The sequence below is a fragment of the Corylus avellana genome, chromosome ca2 (genome assembly GCF_901000735.1).
Source record: "Corylus avellana chromosome ca2, CavTom2PMs-1.0".
Classification (NCBI taxonomy): Eukaryota; Viridiplantae; Streptophyta; class Magnoliopsida; order Fagales; family Betulaceae; genus Corylus; species Corylus avellana.
In genome coordinates, this window is record NC_081542.1 from 27729899 (window position 1) to 27749085 (window position 19187).

Here is a 19187-nt window from a genome sequence, read left to right on the forward strand (position 1 = left end):
ATTTCAAACTGTCCATCGTCAAATGAAGCTCTCAAAGCTGTGGGCCGCAGTTGCCCTCTTTTGAAATCACTCAAATTCAACAGCGGGATGGTGCGGTATGCAGATTATGCAGGTTATTATGCAGATTATGCATTTCCTATTGGAGAGAGCATGAGTGAATTGCCCCGCCTCCAGCCTTTTGCAAATGTGCTCACTAACGACAGCTTGCAGGCCATCCTTGATGGTTGTCCTCACCTTGAATCGCTTGACCTACGCCATTGTTTCAGTCTTCTGGCAGGGGATTTGGGAAAAAGATGTGCTCAACAGATTAAACACTTGCGTCTTCCCAATACTTCCACTGATTATGACCGTGAATTTAGAAAGTATTCTTCTTTGTATGGCTTATTTGTTGGGTTTTCTGACATACATGATTTGTCTAATACTTTTTCATATATATATATATATATATATAAAAGAGCAAGGAAAGGGTGACTATATCATTAATTTGTCTAATACTTATGACTATATTATGAATTTTCAGGCGGCTGCGATCTTGTCTCCAAACACTACTGCGACTACGATGACCCCAAGTTTTTTACTTTGAGCAGCATAAATGGAATGATTCTGATGTTGTACCCAACTCTTCTCTCCCAATATTTTGAATGTTTAATATTAGTATCATATTCGCTTCTTCTTGTGCATCGCTAGATACACTAATTTTAAAATTTTGATGATAATAGTTCACAAATTCCGTTGTAGCATTGCATTTCAAGAAGTCTTTCTTTATTGTATAGCTCTATTTAATGGGTGTCCTTTTGAAGTGGAAGAAATGGTAGGCTTCAAATTATTTGTCTTATAATATATATTATTTATTTTCCCTAAGCAGATTATCTTGATATGTGCATATGTTGTGCAAGTCTTAACATATTTCAAAAACTAATCAGTGCAAATCCTCCATGGATTTGGCTATATAAGCCACAGCTAAAGTTTTAGTTTTGTGACCGAAGATACTAAAGAAATAAGAACAATGATTATTAGTTTTATCGGCTCTATTATTTCACACCATGCGACCAATTTTGATGTTAAGCAAATTTTATAGCACATAGAACATATATATATATATATAGCAAAACATCACTTGAGTATGCTTTGTCAGAGGTGCGAAACTAGAATTTTAGAAGTATAAAAGTTTATTTTAAAAGCATGACTTTTTGGTAGAGTAAAAAAAATTAGTTTTGGAAGGTTTATCCATAATAATAATAATAATAATAATAATAATAATAAAAATTAAAAATTAAAAATTAGAAGAAATTTTAAATTTCCAGGGATTCGATTCATCATGATTTTATTATTATTTAATCTAATGGTAATTGGCAATGCCACATCAACGTAATAAGAGAGTGATAAAATAGTGGTTTAATATGGCATTACTCATGTTTAATATTTGAGACAAGTTTAAATTGTTTCCAAATTTCACGTGAATAAGTTATATAAAATATTTAGATTTTACATTTTATTCAAAGAAAAAATTGCTTCCTTGTCAAGAAAAAAAAAAAGACTAATTTTCTATCCTCACTTTTGAAAATTAATTATTAGATTAATGTAGGATCCATATAAGTTAAGGTGTAGGTCCTACAAATCTAATGGTTAATTTTTAAAAAGAGATAACAGAAGAAGAGGCATGATAAATGCACAATACAACTTTTTAGCACAACTTTGACCAAATTTTTATTTTGTTTTACAAAAAAAATGAACACATGGAAAAGTTTGGCCAAAGTTGTGCCAAAAAGTTGGAAGAATAATAAATAGCATTTATCTTCATTCATTTGTAAGAAGAGAGTTACAACCAACATTCAAAAGGATTCTCATTCAACTATGACCAAAAATCAAAGCCCTCAGCCACATAGGGGAGGAGGGTTAGCCGTTTGGCTGCCTCCCTCCTTCCCTCGTCCTCTTCGCTCTGGTGCTAGTTATTTATCTGATACCATAACCCTGGTGCCTCCACTCTTCCCCTTCCTTGCCACTCTTTTCTCCCTCTATTTTCTCTATTTTTGCTCCTTCCTTCCCGCTTTTCTTCCCCGCCTTCATTTTCTGCAGCGGGCTCCTTGGCCTTGTTTTAGCTCTTTGTGGGTTTGACTTGTGGGGGGCTTTCTTTCAACCCCCCCCCGGCGGGATTTTGTCTATGGTCACCGCTTTGCTCCCTCTATTAGGGGTTTCTTTCATGCGTCCCCACTGCGTCAAACTCCTACGCCCCTTAGGCGGCAGTTTCCGGCCTGCACGGGTCCGGCTACCGTCTTCCCGCTTAGTGCTTATTTTCCCTATTTTGGTGGTTCCTTCTTGTTTTTTTTGTTTTTTGTTTTTTGTTTTTTTTTTTCTTGTTTGTAGTTGTTTTCAGGTCCTGTTTTGCCGGTCTTCTCCGCGCCTGTTCACTGCCCACCGTCCACTGTTGGGTTTTTCGACGCATCCCCGCCATGATGAGCTTCCAACGCCCCTCTGGTTTTCGGTTCCCAGCGTGTGCGTGACCGGATTGTGCTGTTTTTTTTCTTGTCTTATTTCCCTGTTGTGTTGCTTCTTTATGATGTATTTGTGTTTTGGCGTGTGTTTTATACCTGTATTGTTTAATTTCCCTGTTTTGTTCGGCTTGTAATAAGCCTCTTTCCTCTCTCACTCGATCTACGTTGCCTTCTGGTTAATTAGTTTTGGTCCAGACTTTTGGGTTGTGGATGTGATCATTATCCTAGCCTTCAGGTCAAGGAGGGAGAGTTTCGGCATGAGAGTCTTTCCGCTCTCAGGGTCGAGGAGTAATTGCTATCCATGCATTTGGTTGAGTCTGTCTATCACAGATCTAGTATTAAATCTGATTTTAGTCATGGGTTAGCGGATTGGACTCGAATCTTGTACTATACTACACTTAGTAATTTAGTAGCTTTATGCTATGGTTGCTTCAGAGCTTTGCTCTGTGATGTAAGAGCTTTATACTCGTGGTATTATTGAATGAAATGTTATGTTTTTCTCAAAAAAAAAAAAAAAAAAAAATCAAAGCCCTCATTCTTTCTTGCTAATCTTTTATCTCAAAATAGTAACAGAACTTTCAGAAACCCTCCTCACCATTATTTTCTTCATTAAAGTAAACATTATCATATCTTATTATATTATAACTCTTGCATTCAATATTTAATTGGGGAACATTGTTTAAATATTAAATGTTGACCTTAAAATGATATTCTAAGAGCCTTCTCATTGAGCTCTTTAAATTTGGCTTTTCTTTAAAAATTTGAAAAAAACTCACAAAAAGAGTCATTTAACATATTCTATTTCAAATTTAACTTTGATCAACAATGCTCTCCAAATACCAAGTGCCAAAGATTTTTCTCTTCTCCAGAGACTCGCATAGGGTTTGTGGAGGTAGAGTTACAATCTTGAACCCTTTGGGGGGAGAGTACACACAGATTGTGTAAGGCTGTCGGTGTGACTATGGTGGAAAGATCAGGCAGAGGGAGAAGCAATATGGTGGAAGAGTTAACGAAACAATGGGGGAAATTTACTTTGAGAGAGGATGAGAACCCGTGGATTGTGATTAAGGAACAGGTCTTTGAACCGCTAGTGCAACGGGGACAAGCTTGTATGGTAGGGAGGCTGTTGACAAAGAGAACCATGAACAAGAAGATTTTAAAGACGCCAATGATATGGGCATGGAAACCGACGGGAAGGGTTTCATTCAAAACTTTGGGACCCAACCTTTTTCTGATTGAGTTTGAGAATTGGTGGGATAAGGATTGAATCTTGGAAGGCCTGCCATGGACTTTTGATGGGTTCTTGCTGTCCTTGGTTGATTTTGATGGGCTCACTCAAGTGGCTGATATGGAGTTTGCAAAAGCAGCCTTTTGGGTGAGGATGTATCACTTACCCGCTACTTGCATTTGGAAGGAGGTGGGGTTACTGGTTGGTTCCACGGTGGGAGTTGTGGAAGACGTTGACGTACTGGATGATGGAGTGGGATGGGGAGAATTCTCACGGGTTAAAATCCATATAGATCTCTCAAAGCCACTAGCCAGAGGACGGATTATAAAGATTAAAGACAAAGAGGTATGGGTTGCTTTCAAGTACAAAAATCTTCCACGATTCTGTTTCACTTGTGGAGTAGTCATGCACGATAGTTTGAGGTGTGGGGATTATTCTGGGTGAAGGGTGTAGAGAGTGGAGGAGTCCGTAGAGTATGGACCTTGGTTCCGGGTTGGGTCACCAAAACAGAGATTTGGACAAGGCAGTAGAGGAGCCAGAGGTGAAAAACAAGAAAATTGGCGACAAGGCACCAGCTACGACCATTCGGAGGGAAGCTGGTCCAGGCGGGAGTCCGAGCAGTTTGATGAAGGTGGAAGCCAGAGTAGCAGAGGCAGGGCGCAGAGAGAGATGGGAGCTAGGGCTCAGGGAGAGGATGGTCTTTTTCCAACAAGATCTTTTTCTCCAAATAAGGCAATGGATGTAGAAGGAAGGAGAGAAGTGAGGGATTTTGAAGTTAATGCATGTGCGCCAAATGGGGAAAAGTTGACGAATCTGTTTGATGGGGAGCTGAATTTAAGGGATGGACCAATTAAAGAAAAGATACAGGCTGATAAGCAGGCAAGTTTCCCTGACAATGCAGTAATTGATTAGGGATCTAGTGTCTATATGGGCCAATGGGATGTCTTGAAGGAGAAGATGGTGTGGGGTATAATGGGAAAAGAGTCACAAGTGATGCCACATCCTTCTCATTAAGTGACGTGGAAGGAGATTCTACTAAGGTGGGTCGGCTAAGGAGAGGAATAATGGAAGTAAAGGGGACAATTCACAAACGGATTCGCAAAGGTCTGCCAGGGTGGTGTCTCAGGACCAAAATGTGGAGGTGGGCTCCCACATACCTGTGAGGAAGAGAAGGACCAGAATGGCAATTAATGGGGATGTAAACATTGCAAGGAAGAAGGTGGCTGTGGGGAAAAGAAAGGTGAATGTACCTGAAGGGGGTGAGGAAGGAAGTGATGGAAAGAAGAGAAGGAGTGGACAGTCCGATGGTAATAGTGAAACAAAAATTAAGGCGGTGGTTGTTATGCAGCCCCGCTGGGAGAAATGAGTGTATTAAATTGGAATTGTCGGGGGTTTGAGAACCCTAAGACAGCTCGAGACCTTTGCCAACTGGTAAAGGAGAAGAGACCCCGTTTGGTTTTCGTAATGGAAACCAAAATGATTTCTAGAAAATTGTGTTTTTACAAATAAAGATGAAGTCCGATCATTTGTTTGTCGTAGATAGTATGGGGCGAAGTGGTGGGTTCGTGCTCCTTTGGATTGAAGGTTTTCAAGTAGACATACAAAACTTTAGTCAGCGACACATAAATTGCACCATAACCAAGAAAGATGATGGGGGAGTTTGAAAATTCACAGGGTTCTATGGACATCCCGAGACAGCAAAAAGGCGGGGATCATGGTCCTTGATGCGACATTTGGCCACTCCGGAACCGTAGATGTGTATGGGAGATTTTAATGAAATAGTGGAGAATGGAGAGAAGTGGGGTGGTGCGAGAAGGGCCAAATTTTTGATAGAAGATTTCAAAGGTGCCCTTGAAGACTGTCTACTTAGTGATTTGGGAGCAAAAGGACCAAAATTTACATGGAATAATGGGAGACATGATCAAAACTTCACCAAAGAACAGCTGGATCGAGTAGTAGCAAATAAAAGGTGGTGTGATTTTTTTCCCCATGCAGAAGTTACAGTTTTGGCAAACCGAGCATCATATCATAACCCCCTACTTCTAATGCTCAATGTTAGGAAGGGGGGTGGTAGATGTGGGCCACGGCCTTTTCAGTATGAATCAAGATGGGCTAAAATGGAGGGCTTTTAGAGAAGTGGTAGAAAAGGGTTGGCGGTTGAAGAAAAATAATGGGGATCCATGGATGGCAGTGAAGGTGAATTTATAGTCATGCAAGGGTGCTATTACACAATGGGTGTGAAAGGAGACCAAAATCTCTGAAGCCCTAATTCAGAGCAAGACAAAAAAATTGGAAGAGCTACAATCGGCCTAGGGGATTCCGAATCATGGGGAGGAGAGGATACTAAAAGCGGAGTTACATAATTTATTGAAGTGAGAAGATCTAAAATGGCGACAAAGAGCTAAAGTGGAGTGGTTGAGGAATGGAGACCGGAACACAAAATATTTTCATGCATGTGCTAATCAACGCAACCGGAGAAATAAAATTGGACAGATTTTGGATGGTAATGGTCGTCCATGCACTAATCCTGGGGAGATTGAACAGGCTTTTGTGGAACATTTTCAAAACATTCTTACTACATGTAGATCGGTAGGCATAAAGGAGTGTATCTCTAGGATTGAAGGCAAGGTGACTCAAGCCATGAATGACAAATTAATGGCTGGATTTACGAGTGTGGAGGTGAAAGCTGCATTGGATCCCTTGAAGGCACCAGGCCCCGATGGATTCTCAGCAGATTTTTACCAATAGAATTGGGAGACGGTGGGTCCAAAGGTATGTAGTGCTGTTTTAAACTTTTTGAATAGTGCTCATATGGAGGGATCTATTAATTCTACTAATATTGTGTTGATTCCAAAAGTAAAAAATCCTGGGAGTGTTTCTGATTTCAGACCAATAAATTTGTGTAATGTGGTTTACAAGTTGATCTCAAAAGTTTTGTCGAACCGGTTTAAAGTTGTCCTTCCTCATGTCATTTCATGTAATTAAAGTGCTTTCATCCCCTGAAGGCTAATTACTGATAATATCTTGGTTGCTTGTGAGACCTTGCACACTATGCACACAGGCATGTGGAGCAAGGTGGGTTTCATGGGAATTAAACTTGATATGAGCAAGACGTATGATAGGGTTGAATGGATTTTTCTTGAGGCAGTGTTGATGGTAAATGGGAATCCGGTGGGAAATATTTTTCCATCGAAAGGCCTTCGGCAAGGAGACCCACTTTCCCCATACTTGTTTCTTGTGTGTCCAGAAGCTATAAGTGCAATGCTTAGAAGAGCAGAAAATAATGGGGTTATTACATGAGTTTTGACATCCAAAAAGGGGGAATAAATTATCTTTTCTTTACAGACGGCAGTCTATTATTCTACAAAGCAAATTTGGTGGAATGGAGAAGGCTTTGGATAGATATGAAGGGGCATCGAGACAGAAACTTAATAAGGACAAAACCTCAATTTTCTTTAGTAGAAATACAAGTGCGGAAAGAAAGAGGGAGATCACACATATGTCGGGTCTTCAAGCTACCCGAAGTTACGACAAATATTTGGGGCTCCCAACCCTGATTGGTAAATCTAGGGCGCAGGCTTCAAAGGAATTAAAGATGGGGTTTGGAATTGTATTCATAGTTGGAAGGTGAAATTTTTATCCCAAGTAGGCAAGGAGATTCTTTAAAATTGGTGGCCCAAGCCATTCCTACCTATTGCATAAGTGTCTTCAAATTACCGGGGGCACTTTGTAAGGAAATCAATGGGATGATGCAAATGTTTTGGTGGGGACATAAGGAGAATAATTCAAAAATTCATTGGATAAGTTAGGAAAGGATGGGACAACCGAAAGATAAGGGTGGTATGAGTTCCAGAGATTTGGTAATTTTTAACAAAGCTCTCTTAGCCAAACAACTTTGGCGAATCCTCAAAAATCCAGACTCATTGGTGGCTAGAATTTTGAAGGCTAAGTGTTTTCCTCATGGAAATATTTTGGAAGCTACTGTGGGGAGGAGGCCGTCATGTGCATGGTGGAGCATCATCTCGGCTAAATATTTGGCGGATTGAGAATGGTGAGAAGGTGCGGGTGTGGAAGGACCGATGGATCCCACATCCAACCTCTTTTTCGGTGCAGTACCCTATATACAATTTACCAGCTGATGTCATAGTAAAGGATTTGATTGATCCTGACACTAAGGCTTGGAATGTGGCGCTCGTTAATGAAACTTTCTGGGAGGAGGCTAAAATAATTTTTAGCATTCCTCTTAGTCCGACTCTACCACGTGATAAAAGGATATGGCGCTGCACGTCCAATGGCGAATTTTCCATCAGAAGTGCGTACCATATGGAGATGGAGATGGTGGCTTTGTCGAATAGTGGTGAGTCGGGGCATGCTAAAAAAGATACAGTCTGGAAAAAATGTTGGAATCTACGGGTCCCAAATGTTGTCAAAATGTTTTTGTGGAAGGCCTTCAATAACTTGCTGCCGACCAAGTCAAATCTATTAAAAAAAGGGGTAACGAATGATAATTTATGCCCAATATGTGGGCTGGAAGAAGAGACTGTCGTCCATATCCTTTGGGAATGTGGGTCTGCGAGGGATGTGTGTGTGGGGGGGAGTTCACGTAAATTTCAAAAAGCAGCCTTTCGTGGAATGGAGTTCACCCGTATTTTTGAAGAATTAGCAGCGTCTAGTGAGCTCCAGGAGGTGGAAATTTTCGCTGTAATTTCAAGAAGGATATGGCTAAGGAGGAAACAATGGTGCATGAAGCCTCTTTTCTACACCCCAAGCAAGTGGTTAAAGAGGCAACTATATCACTAGAGGACTTCAGGGGTGCGAATGTTAAGGAAACAGGAGCCCAAGAGCAGCAACCATCTTCAGAGCTGAACACGATCCCTTGGAAACCACCACCGAAGTCTATGGTAAAAATCAATTTTGATGCGGCTGTGGGGAATAAGAGTGGAAGAATCGGACTAGGAGTCATAGCAAGGGAATGCTGGGGTAGAGTTCTCATCGCAAGGAGCATGACTAAGTAGCTGGATGTGGACCCGGCCACTGCTGAAACGTTAGCAGCTGTTCAGGGAATGCTTATGGGCAAGGAGTTGGGGGCTAATGGAATTATTTTTGAAGGGGATGCCAAGCAGGTGAGGCGGTGAACTCTCATGCACCTTGCAACAGCAGCTATGGGCACTTCGTTGAAGATAATCAGGATGAATTGATGGCTTTTAGTAACTCAAGCTTTAATTTCATCTCTAGAGATGGAAATTCTGCTGCAGATGGATTAGCTAAGGAGGCCATTAAACATGTTGTAGGCATTACGTGGAGGTATGAAATTCCCCCGAGTGTCTATGATATTATAAAGGGAGAGGAATTTGTACCTCCTCTTTGATTGAATTGTTTTTTTGTAACGATTGATGGAATAAGATCTCCAATTTTCTTCGAAAAAAAAAAAAACCAAGCGTCAAAAAGTGAAAGTTATTTAGTTTTTTAATCTTGTATATTCATTTTCCTTCTCTCTCTCATCTACCAATCAAAAAAAAAAAAAAAAGAATTAAAAAATAAGAAAATAATAATATTTAACTAAAGTAGAGGAAGGTATAGAGAGTTTGATATTTGGTTCATTTTAAAAATGACTCTTCAAATTTAAAAAAAGTGCATTTTTCTCTTCAAATTTAACTTTTATTTGAATAGCTCAATATGAATACTCTAATTAGAGTAATTGCCTTTTTTAAGGAAAAGAAAGGAATAAGAAAAAGGGTAAGAAGAGGCAACATGGTGAACATAAGACATATATATATATATATATATATTTTTTTTTTTCTTTTTTTCTAAGCGAAGGTGGGAGAAATCAACTATGGCTATTCTATTTGGGCGTGACCATAGTAATACCTATTTGTTGAGGCACACAGAAGAGGCCTACACGGTGGGAACCGATAGTGTTCTCTTAAATCTGATTATACCATAGCCTGACCAAGTTCTATCAGGATATTAATAGAAATTAAAATGGTTTACACTAATCAAACATGAAAATTTTTATGCCGGGATTTTAATTCACGCCTTACAGTAAACACAACCACTTAAAAAAATTTCTTGGATACTTGAACAATTACCCTAGATGGTTCATGAAAATAAGAATTGAAGCAAAAACAAAAAAAAAAAAAAGTTATCGTAGAAAAGATTCACAACAAAATAATTGGCTTAAAGGATTGTGACTGTTGGAGAGAAAGACTCACACATGTGAAAGAAAATTTGATTTGAAGACTCCTTTCTAAGTTTTTAACTCCCAAACAACGTATAATAGAAAATATTGAATTGGTTTTTACTTGAGGCAAATGTAGTTGATTGACGTGAAAAGAAAGGGGGAATTTTTTTTTTCTTAAATATTTGGGTAAATATATTATAAGTCCCTAAGTTAACCCTCTAAAATTAAGAAATCCTTAGGGTTTTTTTTTTTTTTTTTTTTTTTTCCTTCGAATATTTACTTCCTGGATCAATTGAAATACCAATAAAATTTCTACGATCAAAAATTTTTAACTGCCATTAGATTTGTTGTAACACACTATTTTAAGGAAGGCCGTATCAATCAAATTTGTGAATCCTACGTGTTCACAGTGGACACATAGGATCAAAACTCACCGTTTTAGCACAATCCAAAACGGTGAGTTTTGGCTAACTTGGGGGGCTTTATTTTGAAACCCCCAAATCGAAAGAGAGGTCCACAATTCAAGAAATTTTCCTGAAATTTTCCACAATTAAAGAAATTTACATGAAATTTTCCATGATTCAAGAAATAAAAATCAGGGGATTCAAGAATCAAAATGGTAAAATTTTGAATATCCTGTATGATCTTTGAAAACATGAGATATGCTTATGAGTTAGCTTTAAAAGGAGTCAGATCTTTGAAATCCCCAAATCGAAAGAGAGGTCGTTTTTTGACTCAAACGACTCAGGTCGTTTTGTTTTTGGGCTAAAGAAGCAATGAGAGTCCATGACACATCACCTGATAACAATGGATTGAGTCAAATAATAATTGAGGAGCTCTCACTGGCAGCATCATGCAAGTTCTCATCGGACGAGTTTGAAGAATTGAAATCAGAGAAAGAAAACATGGCAGCGCATCTAGCAATATTTAAGCAATTAATTGACAATAAATTTCAAGTAAGAAAAAAATAGAGATTGATACTTGATTTGGGTTTTACAACTAGAGATTGCAGCAATTTTTTGACACTAGATTTCAATTATTTGATCTGGCTTTTCGGTGACTACATTTTTTTCTCTTTGCCGGTCTGTGTGAGAGAGAGAGAGGGGCACTAGCATCTTGGCTTTGGTTCTCTGCTGCCGCCGGTGAGAGAAAGAGGGAGAGAGGGAGCACCGGAGAAGGCTGGCCTGGGCTGGGCTCCGGTGTTGTCTCCAGCAAGCTATGGGGACCCTCTCTTTTGATTTGGGGGTTTCAAATAAAACGCCCAATCAGCCAAAACTCACCGTTTTGGATGGTGCCAAAACGGTGAGTTTTGATTCTACGTGTTCATAGGATCAACAAATTCGATTGATATGGTCTTCTTCAAGATGGTGCATTTCAATCAATCTAATGGCAGTTTAAATTTTTTGATGGTATGGATTTTATTGGTATTTTGATTGACCCAATGAGTAAATATTCGAGGAAAAAAAAAAAAAAAAAAACTTACGAATTTTTTAATTTTGGAGAGTTGATCAGGGACTTATAATATATTTACCCAAAATATTTTGTATAATTTCTTCACATGGAATTTGGAAACAATTTAAACTTGTCTCAAATATTAAACATAAGTAACGTTATATCCTATACAATTATTCTATCATTATTTTATTAGGTTAATGTGACATTTTCAATTCATCATTAGCTCTTTGTGCTATGAAATTTGCTCAACATCTAAATTGGTTGCATATATAGTGCAAAATATTAATTATAATTGTTCTTATTTCTTTACGGTGGTTCCCCTTTTTGCAACTTTAGCTGTGGCTTATATAGGCAAATCCATGGAGGATGACCACAGAATAGTTTTTTAATTTTTGTTTTTTTGTTTTTTGTTTTTTTTTTTTTATTTGAAAGATAAAGACTTGCACAATATATGCTGAGATCACGATAATCTGCTTATGGAAAATAAATAAAATATATAGATTATATAACAAATAAGGTATAAATAAGATAAATAAATAATTTGAAGCCTACCAAAGGTAACAAATGATCAAACAAATGTCCAAAATCCCACCAAACAATATATGATGAAGCAAATGTCAGAAATACCACCAAACACTAAATTCATAGTCCTCATTGTAATCACGGGGAAGACGCAAGTGTTTAATCTGTTGAGCACATCTTGTTCCCAAATCCCCTGCCAGAATGACATTGAAACATAGCCGTAGGTCAAGTGATTCAAGGTGAGGACAACTATCAAGGATGGCCAGCAAACCGTCGTTAGTGAGCATATTTCCACAAGCTGGAGGTGCCGCAATTCACTCATGTTCTCTGCAATAGCAACGGCCTCCTCATCATTCTCTTCTTCATACCTCTGCCCCTGGCTGTTGAATTTGAGTGATTTCAAAAGAGGGCAACAGCGGCCCACAGCTTTCAGAGCTTCTTTTGACAATGGATAGAATGAAATGGAAAGCTCCTCTAGTAATGGAAGTTTTGCTGCCGCTTGACTCAACCCCTTGTCTGAAATGCCATTGCAATGCACAAGCCGAAGGCGTTTGAGCTGACTTGAACAGTTAAAATACCACGAAATTTAGTTTATCCGGACCTCTATCAAACACATTGTACAACAAAGAGGCGCATAATTCAAATCAAATCCGACCAAAAAATAATAATAATAAATAAATAAATACCTCTCAGCGATGTGCCTGAGGAGATCGTCGTTGACGAAATACTCAACGTACGTTGGTATCGACCAACTGGCCGCAGCTGCGATCGACGGCGTCGCGGCACATCTGCCGGAGCTTGGGGAACTCCCAGTAGTTGCCGGAGTTGCGCATGTCGATGTCGCGCCAAATCGACGGGTCCTTGCAGAGGTTGTACCACGTGGAGCACACAATCTGCGCGCTCTTCAGGATATCGATGGAGCCCAGTCTCAGCAGAATCGACGCCGTCACGTCCCGGGGCAGCTCCAGCCATCTGCGGAACTCGTCAACGGGGTCAGGAGGAGGAGGGTCCATCGCTAGATTTTCTCGAAAAAGGCTTTGGGGTGTGTTTGTGTTGTGTGGGGTTTTTATTTATTAGCCTTGTGTTTATCAATAATAATTAATAAATTATTTGATTTAAATTCTTGTACAAAGTTTGGAGATAATTTATAATCATTAAAAAAATCCATGATTATAACCAATTAATTCAAAACACAGGTAGATAGATAGACTTGTTTGAGTGAGCCGAGAATTTCCAAAATACAGAGACTGTATTATAGTATCAATATTCAACTTCATTTCACTCATTAGAAAATGCCATTAAATAATACAAACAGTCATAAGAGCATCTCCAGCAATGTAGCTAAGAGAGAGATATTAGCTACATTTAGCTATTTTTGCCATTTTTTTTCTCCAACAGAATAGCTTCATAATAGCTATTAGATCATCTCCAAAAGGTATTCTACCTAGTCAAGAAGCACAATTCTCTATTTTAGCTACTCATTTTTTAATACCAACTCTAACAAATTATTTATTTCATTCTCTATTTTTTTTAAATATTATTTTTTAATCTTTCTTTCTTTATTTTTTTTTTTCACTTTTCTCTCTCTCTCTCTCTCACTCTTCTCTCTCAATCCAAACCCAAACCTTCTATGACCAGCTATTTCCTCTTAACCCAAACCCCCCATAGCCAGCTCTACAATTAGCTCTCTCTCTCTCTGCCTCTTCCCTCTCAACCCAAACCCAAACCTCTCATGACCAGCTATTTCCTCTTAACCCAAACCCAACCCAAACTCTCCATGACCAGCTCTGCAATTAGCTCTCTCTCACTCTCGCTTTGCTATTCAATTTTTTTTTTAGGAGATTTTAATGATTCAAAAGACTTGAATTTGTATCATAAATTTATGAACAAAGAAGAGAGAAGAGAGAAACGTTGAGGAAGAGAGAGAGAAGAGAGAGAAAATAATGTGAAAATAATATTATATTCAACAATCTAGTGTGCTACAGTGGATAGCAATATGCAGCTATTCACTGTAGCAGTTAAGGTATAATAATAACTAATATGAAGCTATTCTTTTGAAGCAAAAAAAAAGGGCAAAAATAGCTAAATGTAACTAATATCTCCCTTTTAGCTACACTGCTGGAGATGCTCTAAAAGAGTGAGTAGTTAAAAAAGAGAAAAATATACTTTTGGTTATTTTGGTGAGTAAAATTTGGTGAGATTGTTAATAATGATTGTTTGTTATTATTTTTATTTTGAGAAAAAAAAAACAAAAAAAACAAAAATTTAACAAACGAAACCTTTCTTTCTTTCTTTTTTTTCTTAAGCTTCTAGATCAAAAAAAAAAAAAAAAAATTCCAAGTTTATTTATACTTAAAAATTTGGTGTTCTTGTTTTGTTTTTGTTTTTGTTTTTTTTTTTTTTTTGGCAAAACATAATCTAAATTCTAACTAGACTTTCTAATTACTGAAACTTTTCATATTTAATTAAACAAGGTGTTAATTGGTTTTGTAGGATCTTAAATAAAAACAAAAAAAAAAAAAAAAAGAATTATAGTGGAAGCAAAGAGAAATAAAAGACAAACAATTTTGAGGTGGTTTAGTGCCGTCTGTCAAACACCTACTTTTGCCATTGTAAATGGTCCAAAGACTAACTAGGGAGTTTGTAGCAAGAATGTGACTATTTACTTTTGAATAATCAGAGAAATTCAATGCAAACTCAAACAAGTCTATCTATCATTTTCCTGTGTTTTGAATTAATTGGTTAAATTGAAGATGTCTTATATCTTAGCGTGGAACATGGTCTTATTGAAGATGTCCCTCATTGCATTTCTGATATTATTTCTATTGAGCATTGTGCTTAAGTTGTTTCTAATAATAGTTTCGCTCATGTCACTTAAAAAAAAAAAAAATACAAACCTTTAAGCCAATTATTTTGTTGTGAATTTTTGTGGAAGCCTCGCTTGAACTACTACGCGTTTTGAGAAGACCCCCTAAATTTCAAAATATCTCAATTTAACCCTTGAATGTTCAATTTCAATCAATTTACCCCCCTCCGTAAGATTTTAAACGTAAATGACGTACCCATAACTTTTTTTTTATAAAATTCCAAATTTACCCTTGATTTCAAATTTTTTTTTTAAAAAATCGAAGGATAATTTGGTCTTTTGAGACATTTTTGTTATAAGTTAATGGCTAAAACAAACGAAGAGGATAAATTGATTGAAATTAAAAGTTTAAGGGTGTAAATTGAAAGTTTTTGAATTTTAAGGGGTTTTTTCAAAACTCGAGATAGTTTTTTTTTTTTTAGTTTTGGTTTATCGGCTTGATGTAACTTTATCTGAACTCTAAATTTGAAGGAAATATGGTGGAATATGATAATTATTGAGCGTTAAATATTGGATTGAGAGAAATAATAAATGCTGATTTGATAAAAATTTTAACTATTGATTTAAGATTTAAAAAATCGTACATTATACAATTCCCTAAATCCCCTTAAGATAAGTTTGGTTGGATCATTTTAAACAAAAGATTTACGGATTTATAGTAAAGAGAAAGGTTGACTTTACTTAAAGTCCACGCATGGTAATAGTTAGCAAAAGTAATACTTTTGCCGGCGCTTTTTTTTTCTTCAAACTCAATTGTTTTCAACAAATAATTTCGTGAAAACAATATTATTGTGCTCTTATCCTACTAATTAGAGATATGGTCTAAAGAATTGTAGATATGGTAAGAGTTATTAGTAAGAGTCATCTCTACGTGAGAATGCAAGTAGTAATATTTTATTAGGATATTTAGGAGTTAAGTGATAATGTTCTATAAGTTATAGACATCTATCACCTTATGACTATTTATATTATTTAATGATATTTGCTAATAAATGAAATGAAGTTGAAAATTGATACTATAATATAGTCTCTGTATTTTGAGAGTTCTCGACTCACTCAAACAAGTCTATTTATCATTTTCTTGTGTTTTGAAATAATTAGTTATCATCATGGAATTTGTTAATGATTATAACTTATCGACAAAACTTTGTACAAGAATTTAAATCAAATAATTTATTAATTATTAATTATTATTGATAAACAAGAGGCTAATAAATAAAAACCCCACACAACACAAACACACCCCAAAGCGTTTTCGAGAAAATCTAGCGATGGACCTTCCTCCTCCTGATCCCGCTGACGAGTTCCGCAGCTGGCTGGAGCTTCCTCTGGACGTGACGGCGTCGATTCTGCTGAGACTGGGCGCCATCGATATCCTGAAGAGCGCGCAGATGGTGTGCTCCACGTGGTACAACCTTTGCAAGGACCCGTCGATGTGGCGCGCCATCGACATGCGCAACTCCGGCAACAACAGGGAGTTCCGCAAGCTCCGGAAGATGTGCCACGACGCCGTCGATCGCAGCTGCGGCCAGTTGTTCGATATCAACGTTGAGTACTTCGTCAACGACGATCTCCTCAGGCACATCGCTGACAGGTTTTTGTTTTTTTTTTTTTTTTTTTTCGGATTTGATTCGAATTATGTGCCTGAAATTAATTTTTAATGGTGATCTTTGTTGTACGATGTGTTTGATAGAGGTCCAGATAAACTAAATTTTTTCTTGCCCTTACGTGGTATTTTAACAGTTCAAGTCAGCTCAAACGCCTTCGGCTTGTGTATTGCTATGGCATTTCAGCCGAGGGATTGAGTCAAGCGGCTGCAAAACTTCCATTACTAGAGGAGCTTTCCATTTCAAACTGTCCATCGTCACATGAAGCTCTCAAAGCTGTGGGCCGCAGTTGCCCTCTTTTGAAATCACTCAAATTCGACCGCCGGATGGTGTGGTATGACGAGTATGCTGAGTATGAAGATTATGCAGATTATGCATTTGCTATTGCAGAGAACATGAGTGAATTGCGCCACCTCCAGCCTTTTACAAATATGCTCACTAACGACACCTTGCAGGCCATCCTTGATGGTTGTCCTCACCTTGAATCGCTTGACCTACGCCGATGTTCGAATCTCACTCTGGCAGGGGATTTGGGAAGAAGATGTGCTCAACAGATTAAACACTTGCGTCTTCCCTGTGCTTCCACTTATTATGACCGTGAATTTACTGTCTGGTGGGTTTTCGGACATTTGCTTCATTTTTTTTTTTTTTGTTTTCCTATTCACATAAAGGAACGGGAACTCCATCATTTGTCTGATAAGTATATTTTGAATTCTCAGGTGGCAGGAATTTCTACGAAACAGTGATTTTAATCTATGGTGATAATATATTTTTTCTTTTGAAATGGAGAGAATCAACTCCATTGTCCGCAAATGCCTCACTCTATGGTAGCATTGCATTGCATTTGAAGAAGCCTTTTGAGGGGAAAAAATGGTAGGCTTCTTCAAATGATTTATTATCTTATTTATACCTTATTTGTTATATAATCTATATATTTATTTATTTTCCATAAGCAGATTATCTTGATCTCGGCATATATTGTGCAAGTCTTTATCTTTTTTTTTTTCTTAAAAAAAAAAAAAATAATAATAATAATAAAACTATTCTATGGTAATCCTCCATGGGTTTGCCTATATAAGCCATAGCTAAAGTTGCAAAAAGGGAACCGCGGAAGATGCTAAAGAAATAAGAACAATTATTATTAATATTTCTCACCATGCAACCAATTTAGATGTTAAGCAAATTTCTTAGCACAAAGAGCATAGTTAAACAATGCAGAAATAGGCCAAATTTATTTTAAAAGAAATGACTTTTTGGTAGAGTGAAAAATTAATCTTGGAAGGCTTATCCTACAAAAAAAATTTAATTTAAAAGAAATTTTAAATTTTTGGGGAGATGTATGCAACTAGTTTTGCGTGCTTTAATCAAGTATCTGATGAGTAATGTTATATTCCACAACATTATCTCACTATATATGTTGACATGAATTGTCAATTTATCTTTCTTTTAACAATGTATAATCTAATAGTGAATTGATGAAATAAAATAGTCATAGAATAATTGTATAGTATATAGCTTTACTTATGTTTAATATTTGAGACAAGTCTAAATTGTTTCCAAATTTCATGTGAGTAAATTATATAAAATATTTAAGAAAAAAAAAATTCCCATTTCTTTTCACGTCAATCAACTACATTTGCCTCAAGTCAAAGCCAATTCAATATTTTCTATTATAAGTTGTTTGGGAGTTAAAAACTTAGAAAGGAGTCTTCAAATCAAATTTTCTTTCACATATAGAACTCCAACGGTTTCAATCCTTGAAGCCAATTATTTTGTTGTGAATCTTTTCTAAGATATCTTTTTTCTATGAGTTTTGCTTTCTTGGTATACAAATGATATTTAGTAAACTCTCATACGATAACCATCTATAATGATGTGATAGTAAATATTAGCTATTGATTTTGTCTTTTAACAAGTCTTCGTTAATCTAAAAGTTGATTTTCAGTGCCACATTATCATAGTTGTATAGTAGTCGTATGAGAGTCTACTAAATAACATTACTCTTGCCGGCATGATGCAACTTTGTCTCTGTTGAAATAATTACAAGGCGGAAATTTGAGCGAAAGCAATATAGAGAAAGAACACAAAGAATTTCCGAGTGATTCGGTGTTAGACAACTACATTTACCATTCGAAATACACATAAGGACTACATTGTGCTAATTAACTTGATTTGTCCACAATACAAATGATCATATTTATAGGGTAGTGAATAAGTACAAGTATGGTAATCAAATCCACTAATTTGATTACAATCTCAATATTTTATTACAATCAACCCTTAAATAGAGAATATTCAATATCAACCCAATTACGGAATATGCAGAAAATATATAATATTTTCTATATATTCTAACAGTCTCAACTCTAACCCTAAAATGAGAAATGATATTTAATAGAGAATATTACCATATCAACCCAATTACGGAATATGCATACAATATATAATATTTTCTATATATTCTAGGGGTCTCAAGGCGGTTACGATTAGCGGTTATTGGCAATAACTGCTAACCGTAACTGCCTTAGCGATTAGTAAATTTCACTAACCGGCGGTTAGCGGTTAGCGGTTAATGAAGTAAATAACCGCCTACTAACCGCTTTTTCAAAATTGGGCTTTTTTGAGCCTTTTTGAGCTTTTTTGGCCTTTTTGGGCTTTTTTTTTTTTTGTGTATTTTTAGTGTCTTCTTGAGCCCAATTGCTATAAAAAGAGTCCATATTGAAAAATAAAAAATATTTGACCCAAAATTTACATTTACTTGTACTTTAAAAAAATTTCCATAAATATATATTAAATCATAACCGGTTAACTTTTTTTTCTTTAAAAAAAAAAAAAA

At 36.7% G+C, this 19187-nt stretch overlaps 1 protein-coding gene across 1 annotated transcript; it reads left to right on the forward strand.

The window, feature by feature from the left end:
* The first annotated feature begins 16015 nt into the window (after nucleotides 1-16015).
* Nucleotides 16016-17113, forward strand: LOC132169497 (putative F-box/LRR-repeat protein 23). Its single transcript, XM_059580527.1, has 3 exons — nucleotides 16016-16338; nucleotides 16488-16964; nucleotides 17071-17113. Exons 1-3 carry the CDS (start codon nucleotides 16016-16018, stop codon nucleotides 17111-17113), a joined length of 843 nt encoding a protein of 280 aa, XP_059436510.1.
* Nucleotides 17114-19187: the final 2074 nt, after the last annotated feature.